This window comes from Coturnix japonica, chromosome Z, assembly GCF_054131305.1.
Source record: "Coturnix japonica strain WE chromosome Z, WE-NBRP24, whole genome shotgun sequence".
NCBI classification, from domain to species: Eukaryota; Metazoa; Chordata; class Aves; order Galliformes; family Phasianidae; genus Coturnix; species Coturnix japonica.
The window spans coordinates 35,766,044-35,791,093 of NC_140702.1; the positions used below are offsets into that span (position 1 = coordinate 35,766,044).

At 39.6% G+C, this 25,050-nt stretch overlaps 1 protein-coding gene across 7 annotated transcripts in view; it reads right to left on the reverse strand.

Annotated features, from left to right (window-relative positions):
- Positions 1-25,050, reverse strand: part of NTRK2 (neurotrophic receptor tyrosine kinase 2) — a 203,262-nt gene that overhangs the window by 175,808 nt on the left and 2,404 nt on the right. For all 7 annotated transcript variants that reach the window (XM_015849248.3, XM_085530321.1, XM_085530318.1 and 4 more), the window contains exons 2-4: positions 6,651-6,725; positions 6,341-6,412; positions 348-416 (exon numbers count right to left, since the gene is read on the reverse strand). In XM_015849248.3, coding sequence (XP_015704734.2) covers positions 348-416; positions 6,341-6,412; positions 6,651-6,725 — 216 coding nt within the window. The remainder of the gene's footprint in view (positions 1-347; positions 417-6,340; positions 6,413-6,650; positions 6,726-25,050) is intronic.

Here is a 25,050-nt window from a genome sequence, read left to right on the forward strand (position 1 = left end):
ATATAAGAATGCAAGACAGAGAAATCATTTGACAGTTTGTAGGTGGCTGTGCTAAACTAACTCAAATGCCATTTTCTATGAAATAACTCAAAAACAATAAAAATATTTCACAGCTGAATTCACTTTTTCAACCTGAGTGTTTGTTTTAAAACAAACAGTTGATCCCAGTCAAGTCCTGCAAAGACAATATTTCTGTATTTAAATCACTGGCATTGCTGCTTTCTTTGGATCTGATCTTCATTCCATATCATTGATGGCTGTCTGTCTTCTTCAACAGAGCAAACTTTAAAGTCTGTTTCTTCCATTTTAGACACAAATAAGCTGTATATTAAGAAATGTCAACTTACAGATCAGACAAACCCAGATGGCGAAAAGGCTTCTTGGACAAACTTGAGAGCTTGTTTCTGGATAAATTGCTATGGGAAAAGAGAAAGATTGCATTAATTAGGATTGTTCCTTCAAACTGAAGATAGAGTTTGTCTCTCTTAATGAAATGAAGAAATAAAACCAGCCCTAAAAAGCCTTTATTCCTTTTACTTCAGTTGGAATGAAATTGTGCTGTTTTTGCAGCTTGATGGGTTTCAAGCATTTGAATCCAACCTGTATCTGAAGTCAAGTACATTCAAAATCAAAGTCAGCAGGGGACAATATTTTCACTTCTAGATCTTCTGTTCATTGCAGAAAAGCAGCAGATTTAATTGTGTTTCAAAAGTATTTTGTCAAGTCCAGGTGCTAATTACATGCTCAATTTATTCATAAGTGAAATGGGTGTATCCCTTCCTTTGATGCTGCACCATACTCTGTACTCACATAAACCCTCCTTACATGCTAGCACACATCCACATCAGAGCCTTTTAGTTATTCTTTTCAAATTGCATGTACAATATGCACCCACATGGAAGATCAAAAGGAAAACTGTAAAATGCCTATATTGGGCTTTTTTATGTCAATTAAGCACTTACGGTTTCCAGTGGTAATTAAGTGAAAGGTCCTCTTACATTATGCAAAGAAACATTCATCAGAAATACTAACCCCCCTCCCAGGCTTACAAAATTGCTCTCTCCACCCCAACCCAAAATAATGTTGTTCCTCTATTGATTTATCAGTCCACCAATTAAAGAGAGTGAGAACAGTAAGCTGTAAAACTGCCAGCAGTACAGTGCAAATCAGTGTTATGAGCCAAAATACCACATGAGTTTTATGTGGTATTATAAAGGTGCCATAGGGGCTCCATAGCTATAGCTGCATTGCATTTAAAACTACAGATTAAACCTTTTTTTCACCCTGACTAAAGAACATAGTGTTTAATTCCCAAATTTTCAGTCCTTGATTTCTGAGTACAACTCAATTTTCAGGGAAATTAAAAGAATGCAATTTGGATCCTCTGCAAAGTTTCAGATCAGAATACTTACAAGATTTTATTTCTTTATTGATTCCTTCCAGCAAGCAACCATGTGAAGTTTACAAATTGCGTGGTTCTAATGTTAGAGCACAAAATAGATGAGCTACTATTTCATTTGTCAGATGAACTAGTCTGCCCTACAGCTGATGCAGGTGGATGCATCTCATTGACCCTGACTAAGTATATCAAAATTGAAGTACATTTTGCACATATGACAGTAGACACATTTGAATAAAAAATACCATTTTTACTTTTTTTCCCTAGTAAGCAGAAGCCGTAGGTTGAAATGCTGAAGACAGAAGCCAAATTCTCATATGCACTTGGGCTTTTCTCTCCAGCACCTCTCGAGGTAACATGTCACATTAAATTTTACCATTCCACGCACAACACTTCACTCACCATTTGGGAAAGTTCTTCTAGTTCTGACACTGCTAAGCAGTACATGTGGATGTCTCCATGGCATTCCTAAATGAGTTAAATGCCTGCTTTTCCTACCTGCACAGCAACTGAATCACATCCTTACCAAAAGATAACCAGACATACACAGGCCTTCACTTGCAGAAAGGCACCCAGTCCACTTGCTAGTGGGAGGCAATGTACTCTACATCATGTGGGGAACAGTTCTGGCTCCTGGTTTCCATATGGCATGGGACTACATGTACATACCAGGAGAACATAACTATCAGACAATGGAAACTTCAAACAAACAAACTTCAGGAAAACCTCTGTCCAGTTGAAGCCATTTTGTGGTGAACAAAATATTCAACAAATACAGCTTAGAGAAAACAAAAGTATCTTAGTAGCTGTAATTGTCTTTTCTGATTTTTATCTACTGCACTTGATGCATACCAGAAAAAGGAAGTGAGAAACAGTACGAAGACTAACATATTCCCATGCCTATATTGTTGTTGGTCATGTATTGATACATTTAGTAATTCCAAGATCACAGGTCTTTATTCCATGAAGTTTAGTGCCTTAAGGTTTTTCAAGCTGACAAGTAATTCAATAGAAATTTTTCAGGCCACTGTTATAGAATTACCATTTTAAAAGATACTTTGACAGTAAATTTACTGCTATACATTTTTTTTTCAGAAGCTGAGCACTTTATATTGATTATGAAGATGCCTGCTGTGGTTTCTTTATTTCATGTTAAGTGAAAAAATCACTACCAGGCTTATTATGAAGAAGTTGAGGCCTGCACTTCCGCTTCCATAGAAGGAGAATATAAATTAGTTCCCTGGTTCAACTACACACAAAAAGATCGTGGTGAGAAGCCCAAAGAAGATCCATCCATTTTAGGCTTCTAAAGCCTAAAAAAAGCATGAGTTGGAGCACAGAGCTTGGTTCTAAAGCTACACCTAAGAACGAGACCAGAATTTACTCAAAAACATGACTGTATTTTACACACAAATATCAATTTTTAAACTAACTAGCTCTTATAAATGTAAAGTTGTGGCAATTCAGAGAGTGCAAGAGCAGCTTGAGCATCTATGTAAATATTCACTCAGGTAGCAACACAGGCACAGCACTTTACTGCAACATCACTGTGCAGCTCACCCTACTGCCTTCAGGGCTTCACACAGATAGAGGAAATAGGGGGAACAGCTAAAAGAAGAATTAGGGAGAAAAGGTAAAGAAGTGGGCATTTTGCTACGCTCAGTCTCCTTCCATAGGCAACTGCATGATCTGACTACAGCTGGAACCAGCTTTGTATGTGCGCATGGGAAAACTGCCACTAGGTCTCAAACACTTTAATTTGTCTGCTATTCCTAAACTTGGTAGACAAGTAAACACATCTTATTACCTAGAGTTACATGCATACAATACATGCGCATATATGCTTCATCAGTGCAATTATACAGAGCCTGGCACATAACCAAAGCTATTTTGCAATGTTCCAGGAAATAAACACTTGCTGTAAAATGTACTTTTGTGTTTAAAGATATTGACAGAATACCATGTATGTGTATTACATATTACTGTTTGTAGCGGACAAACTTATAAATTACGGAACTACTAAACTAGCACTGTTGCTTATTAAATGTGACTGTTGACTAATGTGAGGACAAGGACAAGGAGAACGTCAGAACTAGATTATTAACTTCATTTAAATAACATCTATTTGAGCAGTTCTCCTTTAGTGTTTGTTGTTGCTGTTGCTGTTGGTTTTTTTTTGTTGTTGTTGTTTTTGTGGATGTATATGCATATATAATTACTCTAGTCTTCTTATTATCCATACCTCTAGAAAGGTATTTGAGCTAAAAATGTTTGTCCAAGAAAAGAAAATAATGAGAAAAAGGTTTTAAGGAAGACAGGTTCCTTATAATCTGATTTTCTTTAATGACTCGGAAAACAAATGCTATATTCATAAAATAAAGATCCATAAATATATCAAAAGATTTTTCATGTAAGAAAGAGAAAACTCATACAGCTACTGCAGTAAAGTGTTGGCAGTTTTTGTTTTCTCTCCAGGGTAACAGCAAACTGTTGCTTTAAAGTAAAAAACTTTTCAAAGATCTGTGCATTTTACTCTTGGAAAGTGAAATGATTCCAGCTCTTGATAGATTTCACTGTCCCAACCACAAAAATTATCATCATGCTTACTTCTTTTTCACATGTACATAAAGCATGTGGAGCTGTTTAAAAATTTCCATCCTACATGGGCTTAACCTGTTTCTGCTAACATTAGTAGTTCCCCACCAAAACAAAATACAGTATGATACCGAATAAGCTCCTGGATCACAACATAATTATCTTTAAACAGGATTCCATGTACATCTACCTAACAGATGTCAGCAAGCCCAATTTGTCTCTAAAAGGACATTCCATGAACTACAGATCTCATAAATCCTGATCACCAACCAATATGCACTCTATGTTTGCCTGTGTGCTCCAGCTGAAGCTCTTCCTGTGACTAAAATATTCTGAAGATATCTTATCCACATGTTCTTTCAGTGAATTTTTGCAGTGTCTACTTGCCCATACAGATGGGAAGGACTTCCAAACATTCCTCTACCTAGATACAAATTAAACTCACTGTTCATCATCCTATACTCATGGTCATGGAGACAACTGATCACTCTCCTCATCTTAACTGCTCTCTTTTTAAAACTATATATATATTCCCTTTCAGTCTTCTCTTCATTGGACTGAACATACTTAAAATCTTAGTTTCTTGAATGATTTCCTTTACAACGTACTCTACTAATCCTCCATGTAAGTTCTTGCTAGACATGTAGATTTAGTATCCTCATCTTGATAGATGCCTTTCCAGCAGCTACACTAATGGGAAAAATCTAACAATTAATTCATTTTAATCCCAGACTGTATTTTCTCTATTCTGCTGCATTAAGCTGAGATTCCGTCCCAGCATAGCAACTAAGTCGTCATTCACAGTTGTGCTTCTTGGCCAGCAAGTTCTCATTGCATATTTCTGGAGACAGCACACATGCATTTAGTTTTATATAATTTCATCTTTTGCAATCATAATTCACTGTGTAATTGCCACATAAGCAGAAGAAAAAATTCACTTCAGGAAGATACTTCCTTATATCACCAAACAGTTATACTAGAAGTTATTTATTGATGCCTATGAGAAATAATATGGCCTTACAGCAAGGTCTGGTTCACAGTCTTCTAGTGACTGCTGCACATTAAGGACAGCTATCATATTTAGGCTGAAACAGATATTCACATCCACTTCCTTATGTAAATTGATTGCTACTCTTTGGAAATCACAGGTGTAGAAAGTGATTTTATTTTATTAGCAAAGCCTTGGGCTTGTATCAACAGCTCTTACATATTACAAGGAAGTATCTTGGGAAGCCTGCAGCTTGGTCTTATGTCTTCTTGATCTCATTAGGACCTAACAAAAGCAAAGGGTTAAGTAAGTGCTAAACATATCTAAAGAAAATGAATGAACTGAAAATATACACTTGAATATTTGATTAAAATAGAGTACCCATGAGGAACTGAGCCCCACATAGGATCTCAACATTTTGTAGGACTGGATCCACAATTTCTCATATAAGCAGCAAAGTGATCTACTCTTTGTCCTAGCAAAAAGTACTACAGTCCTTCATAGGCCTGTAAACACACTTAAAAATTCTAAGTCATTCTTTCCAGCTGATTATTTTTCTCTGTACTTCCATAAATAAACATCACTGAGTTCAGGTTTTGTAAAATCTGAAGTGTAAATATTCTAGAAAAACACAGGCAAAAAGCTTCATAGGCACCAGCTTTGCTTCCTGAAATTCATAAACCACAATTGCAGTTGGGTATGAAAGTAACCTCATGATTATATTCTGCTTTGTCAGCATTTGCTTAGATTGTGAGTGAGCTTCTGATGTGAATCTTCCGCTCATCCTCACTTATAAGACTCTGCTTCACAGTCATGGCACAGTCTCTGGGCATGCAAAGTGATCAAGATACACTTGAAGATATGCCTACCCCATGCATTCAGCCTACTGTGCAGTAGCTGCTAAAACACACTTGACTGCACTAAGAATGAAACGCAGTCCCTGTTGTGGTTGGGACAGTGAATCAGACTAAATGCAATCAAATCAGTCGAATACAGTGCAATGCATGCAGGGTAGACAATGTGCCTGCAGCACCAGCTCATTTCAGCTGAGACAGACATTGTGCTATACTACATACCAAAAAAGACACAGACAGAGACTATTGCTAGAGACAGGATAACAAGCTATACTGTCTTTTCACCAGCCTACATTATGTTCCTATGATCAGCCAGTTCCTTATCACACATTCAGTCTACCAGCTCCTTACAACACATACAGTACTCAGGTCAATGAATGACAAATGGCCATTATAAATCTGTCTTGTTAAAACTTTTTATATTAAGGAAATGGTAAAAGAGAGATAGAAATTCACAAGAGTTAGGCATTTTTTATTTGAAAAGCAGTCACTCTTCCTACTCACATATACTGTAGGTTGACGTTTTTCACAAATGCCTGACGGGACACAAATCTTAAGCCTGAATCCACCACGGTCCTGTGAAAACAAATAGAACTGTTAGAATGGACTACCATTTACAATACAATGATAAAAATAATAAAATAAATATATAAAATAAGAGTGTGGAGGAAATCAATACAAGACTGAACTGCAAGATCTGCCACTGCCCTCTGTAACATATAAAGTCAGACCTACACTCAGATGAGGTCACTACATACATCCATGAGAGAAATGAGAAAAAGTAACTTCAAAAATATTCGTTTCATGTACTCACAGATTCTTAAGTCCAACGTAAAATCCAACTTCATTGTCATTGATACTTTCTAATTTTCGCTGATTTGCGATGTAACTGTTGAAAAAACAGGACAGAAAAGAGTATAAAAGCAGCTCCTGCCATGGCTTTGTTCAGAGGCCAAGGACCTCTTAGGCTTCAGTAGTTGCTGACCTATTACAAATAACACTAAGCTCCAATTAGAGTTTCTGCAGTGAACAAGTACTCTTTAAAATCTTCCCCATCATATAAACTATATTTTGAGGGACAGGACTGGAGTAGAAACAGTTGAGTTTTACAAAGGGAAAATGCAGCAGTGCTCATCAAGAAAGGAAGTCACACTGAAGACAGTAAATAAATCTGCATCACAGTATCACCCTTTTCCAGGACACTGCTTCCCTACATCATGCATTCTAGAGCAGCAAAAGGATCAGTCATGATGGTGGCAGTGGAGTTAAGCCACTTACAATTGGGGTAGGCTGTGTTAGTTAGCCTAATCACTTGTTAAACTCATTTCCATCTTGTCCCAAAGCAGTTTCAATTTTATTTACAAGGTGTAGCAATAAGAAAATAAGGGAAAGGGAGGATGTGTTGCCTGATACTACATAAATAATAGTAATAGTAATAATAGTAATAATAGTAATAGTAATGGTAATAATAGTAATAGTAACAGTCTCATGCGGGTTGGAAGGGACCTCAGTCCCTTCATCTGGACTGCATCGAGTCCAGCCCCCAGGATTCAAGCCTCTGTGCTGCAGAGCGGCACTTCTACCACTTGCGCCACAGGGAAATTCGAACACCTGGGCCCCGGTGTTGCAATGCAGCATTCCTACCACCTGCACCACCGGGGCACACATAAATAAATAAGAGGAATTTAATAGAAGAGAAACTGTCATAGTAGAGCAAAATGCTGAGAGTACACTCACATATGAAGAATATCTACCTGAACCCCAAAAGCATGCAGGCATGCAGGATAGTCCTTTGTATTATTATCATGTGTGAACTATGAATGTCCAGTGGTATCCCACAGATTGTAAATTAAAATGTTGTACATGGAATTATATAATGTTACCTCTTCTTCAGCAAGAAAAGAGGTTACATAGCACAAATAAGGCTGTCTAATAGGAAGGGATAAGTACACACTGCAATTCAACTACCTTTATGAGTTGAAAAATAAGTCTGACAAAACCACCCTCCTAAAGAGACCATGCATTTCAAAAGATAACACTATTCATAAAGAAACCCAGAAATGCACTTTTACTTTCAAAGACATCCAGAACTAATCAAAGCCACAGGTTTGCTTGTAAGGTTAAAATATTTCTTTGATAGAATAAAAATTGCTTTCACTTTAAGAATTTTTTCCTATTTAATGAGAATTCTGATGAAGTGGAAAGGCAAGAGTGTTGCTTTCCCAAAAGCAACTAATCTACTTTAGCTGGTACATAAAAGAAATATGTTATGTGCCCACATCCCAACAAAGCCTGAGAATCCCAAGAGTTGGGCTGGGCTCTCCTCCAAACTGCAAAGCTGACTTGGGCTATACTCTTGCCAAATGCCAGGGAAAGCAAAAAAGCTTCCCCCCTAATGGCATTCACAGTCTCTTGGGAAAAAAAAAGAAAAGCAGTTAAATGACACTAGACAAAACACATTATCACCGCATCGTATGACAATAACCACTCTGCAGGTCTTCATAGGCTAAAATTAGCTGCAACAAGACAGTGGCTTACTTTACATTTTATGCATTCTTCCTTGGATTTTTAAAGGCCATCTGATCCAGTCACTGAGGATCTGTTAATCTATTTTGTTAGTGGTGGTGATTGGGAAATTTATATATTTTGCCACGTAAAAACAACAGAACTGTTTATTAAAAACCACCAGTTCATCTATCTGAGTCCTGCAAGTAGGTAATCTTACAGCATCTGAACTTCCCTTGCTCATTATTTAATCTCTGTCACTTGGACCTTATCATGTCAAAATGAAGTTGTGCAAGAGATATCTAAGATACCTTCCTCATCCTCTCCTCAGTGTTTGACCAGTGAGTACCCCGATGAGACCAAGCAGAAACGGGGAAAACGTAAGGTAAATGAAATAAAGGAAGACAGACAGGAAGCATGGGGAGAAGGGACTCACAGAAATACAAGAAAATAATCTGATGAACCAATTGCACAAACTGAAGATTAAGCCATCGGACAAACTCCATCGAACACTGTCATACCACACATACATCTCATTTATCACACATCTGCATTTGGCATTGCAGTTTTAATCATAAAAGCACTGAAGAACTTCCCACTATGGGAAGCTACAGAATTCTGATATAACCTATAGAGTTGCATAGAGATATATTAGTGTATTACATTTTGCGGTAAACCTCAGCCCATGTAAAACAGCCCAGCTGTGCTGAAGTCAGAGGAGCCACCACAGTTTACATCAACCAAAGATCCAAACACACGGCCTATTAAAAATAAAAATAAAAAAATCAGTGTTGCTCTGCTAGGGAACAAACCAATGGGATGGCATTTGGGAGGAAGAAGCAATACAAATTCACAGTCTTTTCTATCTTTTGCTTGCTGTGTGAAGAGGGGGATATTCTTTACTCTGATTCTAGTCTCTTCATGGTGGATGTAGCAAATGACTTACAATTACAGTTTCTCACTAACTTGAAGAATCCCAAAAAACCCAAAACCACTGACTCTGCATAACTGCACTTCAAGTGAAGAATGAGAAGAAATTCTAACTCAGAAAAATAGTTGCTTTGCAATACATGTGTTAAAACAGCCTCTGTACCAAAAATGACAGCAAAACACATTTTACACTAGTAGAAAACCTTACAGAAAGAGTGGACAGATGTAAGTAGGGACTCCTAAGTTTCCTCACTTGTTTAACAAGACTGCTGTAAGTTAAGCTTACAGTTATTTCATAGCAGCAAGAACAAAGTCCAATGACTAGCTGCCCACTTTCGGGGGAAGTTGTTCTTCTGTTTTATTTAGAGGGAGGTTTGAAATAAAGCCTCTTCTCTTACTGAAGTCTATTTTTACCTTCTTCACAACTACTCTACCTTGATGCTACTTATCATCAAACATTAATACTCTAAAAGCTCTGTCTTGCAGTGGGTGGCGCTGAGAAATGTAATTTGCCTGCATGCCCTTAAGAACATCCACCCTGTTCTTAAACTGAAGGTTTTTAGTGTAGCAGAGAAGAAAAACATCCTGACTCACTGCTGGCTGAAGTCACACGAGAGTCTTGGAAGCTTCTCCTGCACACCACAGCAAAGTGCAGCACCGCCAAAACCTGGCTGGATAACACCCGATTGGATACCATAGAGTATTTCACAAATACCAGCTACTGCCTCTAAGCCAAACCCTCTGCTGTCTGCAATACTATTCACTTGATTATACCATAGCACTCTGTCTCTCCTTCAGTGAGTCATCAGTAAACAGTATTTGGTTTTAGACCTTTAATTTCATCTCCCCTTTGTAAACTACTGAATAATTATAATAAAGTTATTCAGAATTATAAACCTACTGACTGTATATTGCAACCTACAGTAGTGTGTTCATTGAATACTGCCACACACTTCACTCTTTCTGTAACATTCAGGAAAGGATATTTTGAAATCCCATTGTGAAAGAGTTAGCTCTTCCATATTGTTTTCAGTAGGGCAGGCTTTTCATTTCTGCTTCTTACATATATGAAAAACTTCATACTGCATCTCTTCAAAGTCAGCAGAGCCACAACTGAACTATGATAGCATGAAGAGAAACACATTCTGCACTTTAAATCAATTCAACTTCCTTTGTGCTTCAAGAGCTCATAAAACTATTTAACTTTCAAATGACTTTCAAAGACTTTCTTTTTTTAAATTGGAAATAAATAAATAAATAAATAATATAATATAATAAATAAATATACTAATTCAGCATACCAGCCTCAACAACAGATATGTAAGCATGTAACACTGTAATTCGGCTCCAGAAGTATTTCTATTGCCAGGAAGCTCCCTTTATGGGAAATACATTTTCTTATCACACTGAAAAATAAATCAACTATATGTTTAGTCCTAATTCATATAGATGGTTTAAAAAAAAAAAAAAATTAATAAACATTCTCTAGTGAAATGGAACATTTCTGAACTTTGAGAAAACTTCATACTCTGAGTTATTTTTTCATGTAGTATTTAGTGAGAAAGGCAGTACATTCCAGACACTGAGCTGCCAGTAGATGAATTACTATTTAATGACAGGTCATGCATGTCCCTAATCTACACTACTGTGAGAGTTGTATGTAATATCCACAATTAAACACTGCAAAGTTTCCTAGTGTTGTATTTTCTTACAAACTCAAATGTCAAAACAAGTTCATCAAAAGGCACAGTAAAACTTACAGAAATTTTCAGCACACCTGGGCTGATTTGTGGTTATGCATCAAAATCATGCAAAGTTTGTAAGCTTAACACAAAACTTGATGGAACTTGGCAGATTCAAATAAGTTTCATTTGTAGCCCCTCTGAAATCAAACTTAAAATAATGCTCAAGGGGTGTGAACTCACATAGTCTGAAAATGAAGCACAGAGCTACACAGTGCTGCTTATAAGGAATGCCAGGTTTCAGGCAGATGTAGGGACCAATTATATAATCTCTACTCAAGCAAGAAATTTTTACATATAGGACCAAGCTCCCCCTAGGAGAGAAACTCTGACAGTGTACAATGAGTACAGATACCCACGAGCTGAAACTTCTCTACAGATAAATAGGCTCAATTTTATACCATTTTTTTTTATTCAGTTTCACTGTCCTCATCTGCTGTCATCAGTGCCAGATTTCATTAGGCAACTTTGATGGCTGGAAAAGCATGCCCTAACTCAGGGAAGAGGTGCAGTGTCCAGTTATTCCACCACAGACTTATTAAGAATTCAGTAATTTTACAAACAAGTGCTTGACTCCTTGTCTGTTGGGTGTCTTCTGTCAAATTCTGAGTAAATGCTGTGGAGACTGGTGGTCTGTTGGTTGTTTCTTTTTTTTAACTGTGAATCACCTACCTTGTATTTCATGAAAAGTGGAAAACCAACTGCAACTATCACAGGCTCTTTAAGTCATCCTTTAGGGTTATTTTTCCTCCCAATTAGAGCATTTAAATGTGAGTCACAGAAGACTACAGGAGGTAGCTCTTCAGATGTCAGCACTAGGACTAGACAGAATTAACTCCAGGATCTGTCTTTGCAGCCATGAGCGCATGCTTTTTTTGAGCAAATGTTTCAATACACACTTAGACAAGATGCTGTTCAGGACTATCTGGAGCACCCTGTATTCAAGGTCAGTGAATACAGTTAGCTTTAAGAATTCCCTGTTATTTACATATAGCTGTGCCAACTACCAGAGACAGCAGGACTTAGATATTCTGCTTCATGCCAAGCTACTGTGGTTATCCAGTCAGTAGAATCCAATTATTACCATGCAGCTGCCATTGGGAATTTCTCCTCTGACACTGACAATCCTGAAAATTTAGTGCCAACACAACAGCTTAAAACAGGAGAAAGCAGGAATACAGTGGAAATCCCAGTTTGGTTCTGGTACTGCAGGAGCAGATCCATAGTCTTGCTTATGACAACAACTTCCTGAGAAGTGGAAAGCCCACAGTTTGCCAGCCAGCCTTAGTTCACTCTTCACAGAATGCAAACATGAAGGCAAAAGTGAAAATAAATGAGTATGTCTGCAATGCAGAGTTTAAGGAAGCAGATACTATATTTAGAGGCAAAGAAAATGAAACATAATGCACCCTTGGGCTTACTTATATCTCTGGTTTGTCTTCAAGGTGTTTGTTCTGTTCTCTTCAAATAGCACACTACCAAATGAAGCTAACTCTCAAGACAGAGTCACAGAATCACAGAATTGTAGGGGTTGGAAGGGACCTCTAGAGATCATCGAGTCCAACCCTCCTGCCAAAGCAGGCTCCCTACACCATGTCACACAGGTAGGCGTCCAGGTGGGTCTTAAATATCTCCAGAGAAGGAGACTCCACCACCTCCCTGGGCAGCCTGTTTCAGTGTTCTGTCACCCTCACTGTAAAGAAGTTCTTCCGCACATTCGTGTGGAACTTCCTATGCTGTACTTTCATCCCATTACCCCTAGTCCTATCCCCACGCACTACTGAAAAGAGACCAGACTCACCACTATGGCTCCCACACCTCAGGTATTTATAAACCTGGATCAAGTCCCCTCTCAGCCTTCTTTTCTCAAGGCTAAACAGACCCAGTTCCCTAAGTCTCTCCTCATAGGGGAGATGCTCCAGGCCCTTCACCATCTTAGTGGCCCTCCGCTGGACTCTTTCCAAGTGATCCCTGTCTTTTTTGTACTGGGGAGCACAGAACTGGACACAATATTCCAGATGAGGCCTCACCAGGGCAGAGTAGAGGGGGAGGATCACCTCCTTCGACCTGCTGGACACGCTCTTTTTAATTCCCCCCCAGTATGCCATTGGCTTTTTTGGCTACAAGGGCACACTGCTGGCTCATGATTAATCTGTCGTCCACCAGGACGCCCAGGTCCCTCTCTGCAGAGCTCCTCTCCAGCAGGTCTTCCCCCAGCCTGTACTGGTGCATGCAATTATTTCTACCCAGGTGCAAGATTCTACACTTGCTTTTGTTAAACCTCATCCGGTTTCTTACTGCCCAGCTCTCCAGCCTGTCCAGGTCTTGCTGAATGGCAGCACAGCCTTCAGGCATGTGAGCCAATCCTCCCAACTTCGTGTCATCAGCAAACTTGCTGAGGGTGGTCACTATCCCCTCATCAAGGTCGCTGATGAAGATGTTGAACAAGACCGGACCCAGTACAGACCCCTGGGGGACGCCGCTAGTTACAGGCCTCCAGCCGGACACCACACCGCCAACGACAACCCTCTGCACTCTGCCAGTCAGCCAATTCTCAACCCACTTCACCGTCCACTCATCTATCCCATACTTCCTCAGCTTTGTTATAAGGATGTCATGGGGGACAGTATCAAAAGCCTTACTGAAATCAAGGTAGACTACATCTACCACCCTCCCCCTGTCCACCCAGCTAGTGACATCTTCATAAAAGGCCACCAGGTTGGTCGAGCACGACCTCCCCTTGGTGAACCCATGCTGGGTACTCCTGATAACCTCCTTATCACCCAGTTGTCTGGAGATGGCATCCAGCACAAGCTGTTCCATAACCTTCCCTGGGACAGAGGTGAGGCTGACTGGCCTATAGTTACCTGGGTCCTCCTTCTTGCCCTTTTTGAAGACTGGAGTGACATTGGCCGTCCTCCAGTCTTCAGGCACCTCCCCAGTTCTCCAAGACCTCTGAAAGATTACAGAGAGTGGCTCAGCAACGACCTCCGCCAGCTCTCTCAGCAGCCGCGGATGCACCCCATCAGGTCCCATGGATTTATGGACCTTAATGTTTCCTAGGCACTCACGGACCACCTCTTCCCTGACTAAAGGGAAATCTCCCATTCCCTGGACTCTCTCATCAACCTCCAGGGTCCGGGATTCCTGAGGGAGAGCCCTTTCACTAAAGACAGAAGTGAAGAAGGTGTTCAGCGTTTCCATCTTCTCAGCATCCCCTGTTACCAGAGCGCCCCCCTCACTTAGTATGGGGCCCACATTCTCCCTAGCCTTCCTTTTGCTGTTAATGTATTTTAAAAAGCCTTTTTTATTATTCTTTATCTCCTTAGCTAGATTCAACTCCAGGTGGGCTTTGGCCTTTGTGGTCGCATCTCTGCAGTCCCTGACTACATTCTTATATTGTTCCCAAGTGGTCAGACCCTTTTTCCACATATCATGTACTTTCTTCTTTCCGCGGAGCTGGCACATGAGCTCCTTACTCATCCATGCAGGTCTCCTTGCACCTTTACCCGATTTCTCAGTCACAGGGACGCACCGATCCTGAGCTTGGAAGAAGAGCCGTTTAAACGCTAACCAGCTCTCACAGGCCCCCTTGCCTTCTAGCACCCTGGCCCATGGGATAGCCCCAAGGAGGTCCCAAAGTTGGCTCTCCTAAAGTCCAGAGTAGCAATCCTACTTTTTGTTTTGCTTCCTCCACTCAGGATCTCAAACTCCACCATCTCATGGTCACTACATCCCAAGCTGCCCCCAACTTTTACTTCCTTAACAAGTCCTTCCTTATTGGTGAGAATAAGGTCCAGCAACGCTCCACCCCGCGTCGGTTCCTCTACCACCTGCATCAGGAAGTTATCTTCAATGCACTGCAAGAATTGTCTGGACTGCGCATGCCTGGCCATGTTGGTCGTCCAGCAAATATCTGGATAATTGAAATCCCCTATAAGTAACAGTGCCTGGGAGCATGCCGCTACTTCCAGTTGCTTATGGAAGGCCTCATCAACCTCCTCCTCCTGATCAGGAGGCCTGTAGTACACACCCACAAGACACTTCATGCAGCTGCCCATATTTAAGATTCATGCCCTTGATATGTTTCATATCAGAACTGCACTCTCCAAAATGAATGCAGAGAGTACTTAACTATTTTCTCCATTAGGATCACCATTCAGAGTACCTGTCCTCCCTGCTGAGCTCCATGAAGTTCATACAGCTGAGATTTCACCAAGACATCAATTTTTGACATTTCTCCAGAGGTCAGTTGACAGCTATGCTCTAGCTTTTCTTTATCAAAGACATTTTGGAAATGCTGATATTCCTTAATATATTCAGAAAGAAGTATCAGCTGGACAGACAACAAACTATTAAATCAAAAAGGTATATCTTAATCACTGACTTTATACTTATCTAGAATATATATTCCACCAACTGTGCATGAAATTCTCTCTGCAGACTGTCAAGAAGAAACTTGCACTACTGTACCAGGTTCTTTATAACACATACACTAAAAATAACACATTACGTAAACACAAAAGTGTGGTGAATGTGGCTCTTTATTAGTTCTTCACAGTGAACACACAGAAGAGTAAACATATTTTTTTTATCTTTTTGTAATTCGGCTTGCTAGTATGAAATACCATCTTGAATGAATATACAAATACAAACAAATATGTGATTTTTTTTTCCCTACAAAATTGCCTATTGTACAGTCTTTTCAAAGGACAGTAACACAATTGCCCTTTTCTTCAGCACTTGTATACACTACCTCTGCAGCTGTTACTGGCCTGGATGCAAATGAGAATGGAAAAATATCAGTTCCGTAACAGAATTGCTTCTAACCATCTTTCAGATGTACCTTTTCATTTCTCTCAGTGAATCAAAACATTAAAGCATCTCAGCTGATGACAAAACCTCTGAATTCTTTTCTTCCAAGGCACGAAGCTCAGGCAGTGACTTTGTTGAACGGAAGTCTGAAGAGAGTTGCACAGGTAGATTAACACTTGTTCACATAAATCAGTCTGCTTCACAACAGTTCAAGTGATTTTCCTATTTTCAAGTTTTAAGCTGTTCAGCAGTGCATGAGTCTTTTTACAGAGGCTCCAAAAGTGATGCCTCATGCTTATTTTTATAGAAACTACAGCAGTTACAAAGAGCACAACAACACTGTTTAATAGAAAAAATTCTCAGCTACAAAATGCTATTTTTCAACATAGTCACCACCATTAGCTATGCACTGGTTTGCATGCTGTGCCCATAAATATCTGCTCAAGTGGAGATGACCCACCGTCACTGCCACCACTGTTAAAACAACACCTAGTGCCTAACTGTGTTCACACCCCCTGTTGGGTCACCATCAGTGTTCAACAAGCATCAATGAATGTCAACAGGAGCAATTCTTCCCACATGGAGAATTCAGTGACACACTTTTGCTTCATACATACTCCCACGTCAGATGCCATTCTGTCAGACTGCCCCTCTGCTTCCATCTGTCACATGGCAACAAGAGGTAAGGGAATACTCGTGGGAAGGTTCAGCCTCTACTGCCATGCCACCAACATCTGCCTCTAATGTTGTGGGTCAACATAATAAAATGAGAGGCACTTCTTTTGGAGCAGCCCTTGTAATCCAACATGAAACATTCCTTCTGAAATTCCCTCTGATGTCAGTCTGCCTCCTATATTTATTTCCACTAGCTGAAATCCATACTTCACATTATTTGGTTTTAAATTACCAGCTCTTGGAATGTCAAATACTCTGTTCATGATATTCTGATCAAGAATACCTGCTACACTTACCACTTCACCACTCACTGTGTGCAATACAACTTCCTGCCAAATATAGATCAAAAGGTAGTACTTTCAAATGAAGAAGTGAAACTACAAAATGTGAGGGCACCTATTAAGAAAATTTGTGTATATCCTCTTAATACATTACATTTGCTACATAATTTGACTGCTGACATTTTAGATAATATTCCCTTTTACATAAGCTATCAAAAGTAGTCCTTCCTCTGTTTTTACTTAAGTCTTGAAAGTCTACACATGGTCATAATCTCTATCATTTTTCTCTGCAATTACTAAACAGAGAACCCAACTGGTAGACGTTTTTCCAGTCTTCAACTGATACCATCTGCTGCTGTGGTTCGCAATTCATTTCCTAGCCTCCTTTCCAGGACCTGTGAAACATCCTGGGCAGCCCTCAATACAGGTCTGTCTTCTGCAAGCTTTACACTGTCTTTTAATGGAAGATATACACAAATACATCTTCATATTATGTTAGCAAAATATTGCAGAATACTTCATGTTTGCTCCTCTAGGCCCTGAGCATGTTGCCACCTAATGTATGTCAGTACCAATCTTATTATTTATATTTAACCACAGCATTTTTTCAGAGAAGGTTTAAACAGCATTCATGCTTTGCTAAAGCCTTCCAGGGGGACTCTTTCTCTTCCCCATCTAGGCCCCCTCTTTCTCTTATCATGCTTATTTCTATTACTTTCTCTGTCCTGTATTTTCATTCATTTTAATTGGCCAATATTTTGAGTTTACAACTTCTTCCTAAAAATAGCACTTTCTCTTCACTTGAAGAATACTGTTCTTCACTTAATGCAAGTAGTTTCTTACTCACACTGCTTATATTAGCATAATGATATGTTTGTTACGATTTCTGAACATGTGTCAGGATCCACAGTATTTCTAATACTTGTGCTGATGCTGACTGCTATGTTACAGCCTCTTTTACCATAACTTTCTGTTTTTGTACTTGTCCAATTTGACTTTTGGGAAATCCTCCCATGCAAACCAGTGTTCTGTACCTTCTCTTCAGGTTTCTATTTGTATTTATGTTCATTCTGTTGCTTGACCTATATATATTGCCTTTTCTAAAGTGAGATCAATCTGATTTAACACTGCATTCATTCACTTTATTGTTATACTTTAGCAAAACCTACTCTTTTCTAAATGTCACTTTTCCATTTTGACATTATTTCTAGTCTTTGGCCAGCTTCTCTGCTGTTTTCCCTTCAAACTATACTCTTGCTCTTCATATACCTCTTTCACAAGGCAATGTTGAAAGACTGGTTGTCTACAGTTTTCCTCCAACTATTTTAATATTTCTGCAAACTCAGCTTCTTCTTATTCATTGCTACTTTCATAGCATCCTTCCTTTATCTTCACAGCTTTGTCCCTGCCACTGCTCAGGAGTAGATTAACATTATTCTCATCTGTCAGCAGTTTGTCCTTAAGGCTCTTGCATCCACATCACATTGCTGCACACACCTTTCAGCACTCTTGCGTCCTACATACCCTTGCAGCACATCCCTTTCCCAGGATGGATGAAGTGTTCACCTGCAATTACATAAGCAGGTGTCAAGCAGATATTTTGTTATATCCCCAGCTTCTTAGGACTCTGAATCTTTCACTTCAGGCAACCCCTGTGAAGAAAAAAACTGCTTCAAGCTGAATTGTTCATTATAAGTCATAACAAGAGACAGAAGTATTCTACAGCAGACTAATTCTGTCCATATAACCAGACCAAGCCAACAGAAGGATTGAGTATCCTGTTTCCTTGAAGACAGAATGCCATGGAGGGCTGGGAGAAGTGTTCAAGGCAGGGAAGATCAATGCAATTGTTCTTCCACCTACTCTCACTTCCAGGACAAGTATTGTCTATTTCTGCAGCTCTGCCACCTAGGTCCACAGCCACCAAACAACACAGACTCTGGGCAACAAGGCAGCTGCTGCGCACACAGTGCAGTAGCTGCAGTGATTTCTAAAACAGGAGGAAAAACAAAAAACAAACAAACAAAACTAGAAAAAAGCCTGCAGAAATAGCATTCAGCTTTAATATTTCCTTCTGATTAGGTGCCTCAAAGTCACATGCAAACTTGTGCCAGTTCAAAATGTTTGTAAATATGTTTGAATCTAACTTGAAAAGTTAAATGTTTTGTGTACATGTGTAAGTATGTGTGTATACACTGTATTCAAAAGATATTTATTTACATTCCTTCCACTTTAAATTGTATTAGTAAAATACTTCATTGCATGCCTAAGCTTACTAGCTGGTCCCACTGAAGTCAACAGAACTGTTTCCAGCAGGAGAGTAGTGTGTTCACCAGGTGAGGACTGTTGTACACATAATATGTTCAAAAAACAGTTTTTTAAAAATTAGGAAGATCTGAGTCTGGAGGAGGAAACAGGAGATATATAAGCAATAGCCTGTTCACCTGCCTATGCAAAATAAAATTGAATTTTATCCTCCTGAGCTAGACCATCATCACCAAATAGGTTCTGTTGATTTAATAATAAGATGGAAAGCCTGTCTGTGTGAGGTAGAAGGCCGCAGGCTGGGAAGAAGTGGTGGGTATAGCTGTCCACTATGGTCCAGAGCATTGGGATCGGTTCTTACCTCCTCCTAAGGGAAGTCTCTCAAAGGACACCGTATGTGTCCTAAAGCAACCTGAGAGAAGGCAGCTTCAGCCCTACCTGTTCAAGCTGCTTCCCTTTCAGCCGTAACCTATTGCTCTGTGGAGCAGGAACAGGACCCAGCCTTTCTATTGCACAAACAAGCACTGTGGTCATTTGGCTAATCAGTCTGTCCTTCTCTCTGGTTCAAATGCTCCAAATCAAGTAAGACAACTCAGACAGAAAGAACTGAGGCAAATCCACATCTGTTTGCCATACAGAACAGTAGTTACAATGCTGACATGCAAGACCCAGGTTCAGACCCACACTCTGCTTCAAGCTGTGCAGGCCCAGCATGCTCCATGGAAGAGGTTTGCTTGGGCCACACAGGCATCTCACTCCACAGCTTGATGCTGCTCGCTGAAGGAGTAGTTGTGCTTTTCCACTCACCTCTCTGAACCAAGTCCCCCAGGTTCTCCACAGAGAGTAGAGGCAGGGGACGCCTCCATCAGGTAATTCGCAGCAGGAATCTAATTTGGCCTCCTGAATCACTTCCTGGAAGAAGCGAGCTCTCCACTCCTGGCAGGAGAGCAGCCAGCTGCATTAAGAACTTTCACTGTAGTCTGCAAGGAGTCGACAGATTTTAAATGCTGAGGCCTGGGACATTCCCAGACATGCTGAGTAAGTCCAGCACGTGACACTCACAGCACATGCTGTGAAGTCTCTCAGTGCATGCCCGTCAGTCTGACATGCCCAGTGTGTGCACTTGATTTATCTGCATATGCTTGCTGTGCTGTCTGGCATTTAGAAAATCAGACAGTTGTTGCAAAAGAATGGGAAAAGTCGCGTCCTATACACACTTCATGTGGGATACAGCATCTGATTGTGCAACACGCACTGCACTGGATATCTGCTGAATATGGCCCTAATTATTTTTATATGTATGTTCAGAAATAAAAAAGTAAAAATAAGTCAACGAATCTATAACTGTGAGAATTCTTTTGGCTCAGATGTCAAACCATGAGGAAAAATGGTGAACTCACCCAGGCACTTGCTCCCACAGAAACCCAGGAATATTGCCCTTTCAGTGATTTTCCTTTTCTGCAATGGACTAACTTCAATTAATGCATTATCCCTTTATTTAAACATCAGGTGGACATAGATAGTGGGCCATGTATTCTCTGTGGATCCCACACAAGCTTCTGTAGTGACTGTAGGTACCAATATTTTGCACATGAAAGTACAGTGTGGGTTTATTTCAATAAAGAATCGGTGAAAATTTGGAAAGTATCCTTCTAAAATATTCAGTCCCAACATCCTATTGTTTCAACATATGTAGCCTTCAGAGAGTAGGAAAATACTGGGAAGCCAAGAAAAGCCACAGAGAAACATACATCAAGTAAGGCAGTAACAAGCCCCTCTGCCATAAAGATAAAGCGGACAGGAAAACACCTGAAGCAAAGTCACTGCCATCCTTCCCTTATATCCTCTACTCTGCCTTGGTGGAATATCAGCTCTGTCAAGTTTTGCCATTGACCCTAACAAGGCCTCATCCAAGCATCAGCTTTCCCTTAAATAAAAGGCATCAAGTCCTTTGAGGACCTTGCTGGATTAGGATTGGTTCAGGTTGATTCAGGCCACATCACTTAGAGATTAAAATGCCTCCAAAATGCCACAGGCCTTGGGCTTGCTTGCTTTACTTTCTCTTAGCTCTGCTTTCTTGAAGCCTTGTCTGGGAACCAAAAAATATTGACCTGAAGTTTGATCTCAAGAATATATCATAACAGTGACTGCCTGAGCCAGAAACAGATAAATTGGTATGAAATACATTTAATAGTTCCAGCTGTAATTTCTGCTGATAATCAACATTCAATGCAGGTCATGTTCTTCCAATAGTATTTTTTAAAATTGCATATTCACAACAGAATTTCCACAACATGGCCTCTTTCCCATAAGCATATTATGGTTCTTCAATGTTAATAGAAGCTCTGTGAGAAACATCTCCATATACATATTTCAGCAGTGTTTAGGCTTGGTTTCCTTTATTTGGTTTCTGAAAATATAGGCTCACTATCAAAAGTTGAATTAAAGTTCATGCCCATTATATTTGATTTCAGTAGCACCTCTGTGCCTACAAACGTTTGTATAAAAAAATGTTAGTAAACACAGTGTGCAAAAGCAGATCAGTGCAGGCATTTGGTATTCAAACATCTATAAATTTATTTCTCCATTTGAAATGTACATAAATGTGAATTGATACAATCAGTACTACCCTTTTTAAAAGACAGCTTTCAAGGAGAGGCTTTTGAGATGTAACAAGCTAAATATACTTTTAACATCAATAAGTATTGAGAGGTTTCTAGGGTTTTTAGAGTTCCCTGCTCCATTTTTCATCATTTGTAACTCTTCATTACCTGCTACACAACATCCAGCTTAGGCAAGGAGAGTCTGCTAGCCACTGTCATCAACATGTTGTTAGACACTGCCGCAGTGAGAGATGATAAACAGGGAAGAGAGAGAAGTGCAATCGAGAAAGAGCAGATTTTTTTCCCCCTTACTTGACAATAAAATCCAAAATGTAGAAATAAGACTCTTGTTTAGTTAAAGTTTTTATTTTATCATTATTTGAGATCTAGAATATTGCTACGCCACTGTCCCCCTTTCACTCTCAGAATTAAAAAATAAAAATAAAAAAAAATGTTAAAAAATCAGAAAAAGCCATCCTAACCTAGCTGAGGCTGGATTGCCCAGAGCCCTCTGTTTTCCTGTTAGTAGGGAAGGAAATGCAACCTTCCTGAAAATAGCATATTCGAGAGTAAAGTCTTGAATCCAAACAAACAGCCTTCATTTTCATGTATAAATGTCAAATATCTCTTAAAACTCAAGTGACCAAAGTCACAGAACAAGAGGCAGTGTTTTGCCAGCCCACTCCTACACAAGGCTGAGCACCTTCTGATGGATGCTGCACCCACCCAGCTTGCCTCAGCCTGTTGGAGGGAGCCCCTGACAGCCCCCAGATACTCCATCGCTCCCTACCAACTGGAAGGACAAGGAATAAAAATGTCATAGAGAAGACGATCTGCAAGCAAAAATACCCAACATATACAAAACCCTTTATCTGCAATCTCAAATATTTTTAGAGTCTGGAAATTAAAAAATTGATTTTCATAATGCTTACTTTAAACTTACATCACTTAAACCTTTAAAGAAATATGGGGAAAAAAGCAACAAATTCCTAAAAAGAGCAATTATATTGCCATTGTCCAAAACCTCTTTAATAATTTGTAGCCCAATGCCTTATATTTTACTATTTAACTCCGAGCCACCAGAAAGACCTTTTCATTCCAGCCAAGCCACGTAACTCTGCAGAGCCAACAGCTCTTTTCAGGAAGAAAGGGCTAGGAGCTGAGAAACCTTGTAGATAACCATATATTATATTTAATCTACATCAGTCTAGAAATCTAAAATGAAAGAGACCCGAAATAGCAACATCAGTGAGCTTTAGATGAATTTCAATATGCCTTTTTTTTTTTAGCATAAGCTCACGTGACTTGTTAAATAATTTACTCTATAAATTACTTATCCTGTCTTATTTATTAACAATTCTAGAGTGCTTTATATAACTGCATCATTAATTTACTTTGTGGTTTTGAAACATACGCAATACACAATCACCTCTCTTACTAGGCAGGCGCTAAGAAGTCACCTACTATTTTGCTGGCAAGCAGTTCTTCGTGACATACACCAATTAATTTCAAATTCCATTTACCTGAATAATCATAAGTCAACATATTAATGACTTGATACCAGAAACTAGGCCAGGAATACACTAACAGCACTAGAAGTCTCTTTGAAATCAAGATCTATGACTGTCACACATGCTGACATATACTAACAATGAACATTTCTTAATGAGAAAGTATCAGACTGGTGCTTCCACAAAAAGTCTTGAACACTTTTGATGCTAGTAATTTACTACCCTATTAATATCCTTGCTCAAGTGATCTCAGTAAGGACTACTTACCTGCTGTAGTGCCTGGATTTAACAATGCTCATACACTTGTTTTGCTCTCACCACTCTTGTTCCTCAGCTCTTATCAAGAGCCTCAGTGACTGATATCAATTTTAATGTAGGGCCTCACTTTGGAGTTCCATTTATCTCCAGTAGTATCAGTACTACCAAACAATTATTATGATTGAGCTTCATTTTGATGAGCAGTTTTAGCACTGGCATATGCTTTCTAGATCAAGACCAGCATCCTAACCAACAGATCCGAAACTTTGCTAGAGGCAGAGCATTTTCAAACGCTTATTCCTCAGAATGAGAGAACTTGTAAAATAACAAGGAAAGGAAAGACTGAGAAAGATGACTAAGAAAAGCACCCGGCAGAAATACTCCTATGCCCTCCCACACTGAGCTGCAGCAGTTGGGCTTCACATGGCTGTTGCAGAAGTGCTCTAGAGGTCTTTTTGCTGACTTCTGTATGTTTGGATGCAGATCCAAGCAGAAATATAGTGACACTTGAACTGAGAGGAGTGGCTTCATTGGGCTTTAACCTGCCATTTGCGTATGAACTACTATAGAGACAAAGCTCCATGCACCGGCCAGTACAGGCACACAGGACCATGGGTTTGCTGTTCCTACCAGAAACACCCCATTTCCATCCCAGCTGTCAGGGCCAAGGGGACACCCTGCTGCCCTTCACATCCTTCCAGCTCAGCAGCCAGCCCTGTGCACCACCACAGAGCCACATGTCCACATGAACCATATGGTTCTTGCCAAACCCCAGAGTACATAGCCCAGATATGGGACTTTAGGCAGCCCCTGAGTCAGTGCATGCCTTGCCTAAGATTGCCAGATCCGCTCCAGCTGAGAGGAAGTCATAAGGCACAAATGGAGGATTGGTCTCAGCAGGCATGTGGGAAATACGTATGGATAAATTACTAGAAATTAAGTGCCTTATGCTCTTCTTGCTCTTATTCATAACAAAAGTAATTCCAGTGGAGATAAACAGAATTGTGCTCTTGTATCTACAGAGCACAAAAAAATTAAATCAGGCCTTGTGCTTCCTAAGTAAAATGTAATGCTTCCATTTCTTAGTTAGAATAAAGCAGGATATACAGTATTAAAAAGATGTCTTCATAACCTGCATCTACCATATAAGAACCATTTCCTCACATATTTATTGTTCACTAAATTCTCAAAAAGTGATGGCCATTGCAGACCAACTTTTATGTCTACAAAGTCATTAAAAGGTCTTCATGTTCTGTGTTCAAAGTACTCTAGAAAAGACCATCTTAAAATACATGCCACAGCATCTCCTGAGAAATCCATGAGTCAAAATTATTTTTAGATCACCAAACACAACAACATGCAATGTCACAGAATGATACAGTAAAAACTGAGCAGAACTGTAAAGACAGCAATGATGAAAAAAGCACAGGACAGAATAAAAGCAAGAAGTGCCAGTGCAACATGACTAGACATGTTTCAAGCTAGTTATGGTCAGAGTACATATTAATGTACACATTTATACACATGGGAAGCCATGGCCTTTTAAACAGAGTTTAAATTCTAGGGGGAAATTGCTGCATAACCTTCAAATTGGGAGTACAAAGTAATAAGCCTAGAAAAGCCTATGAA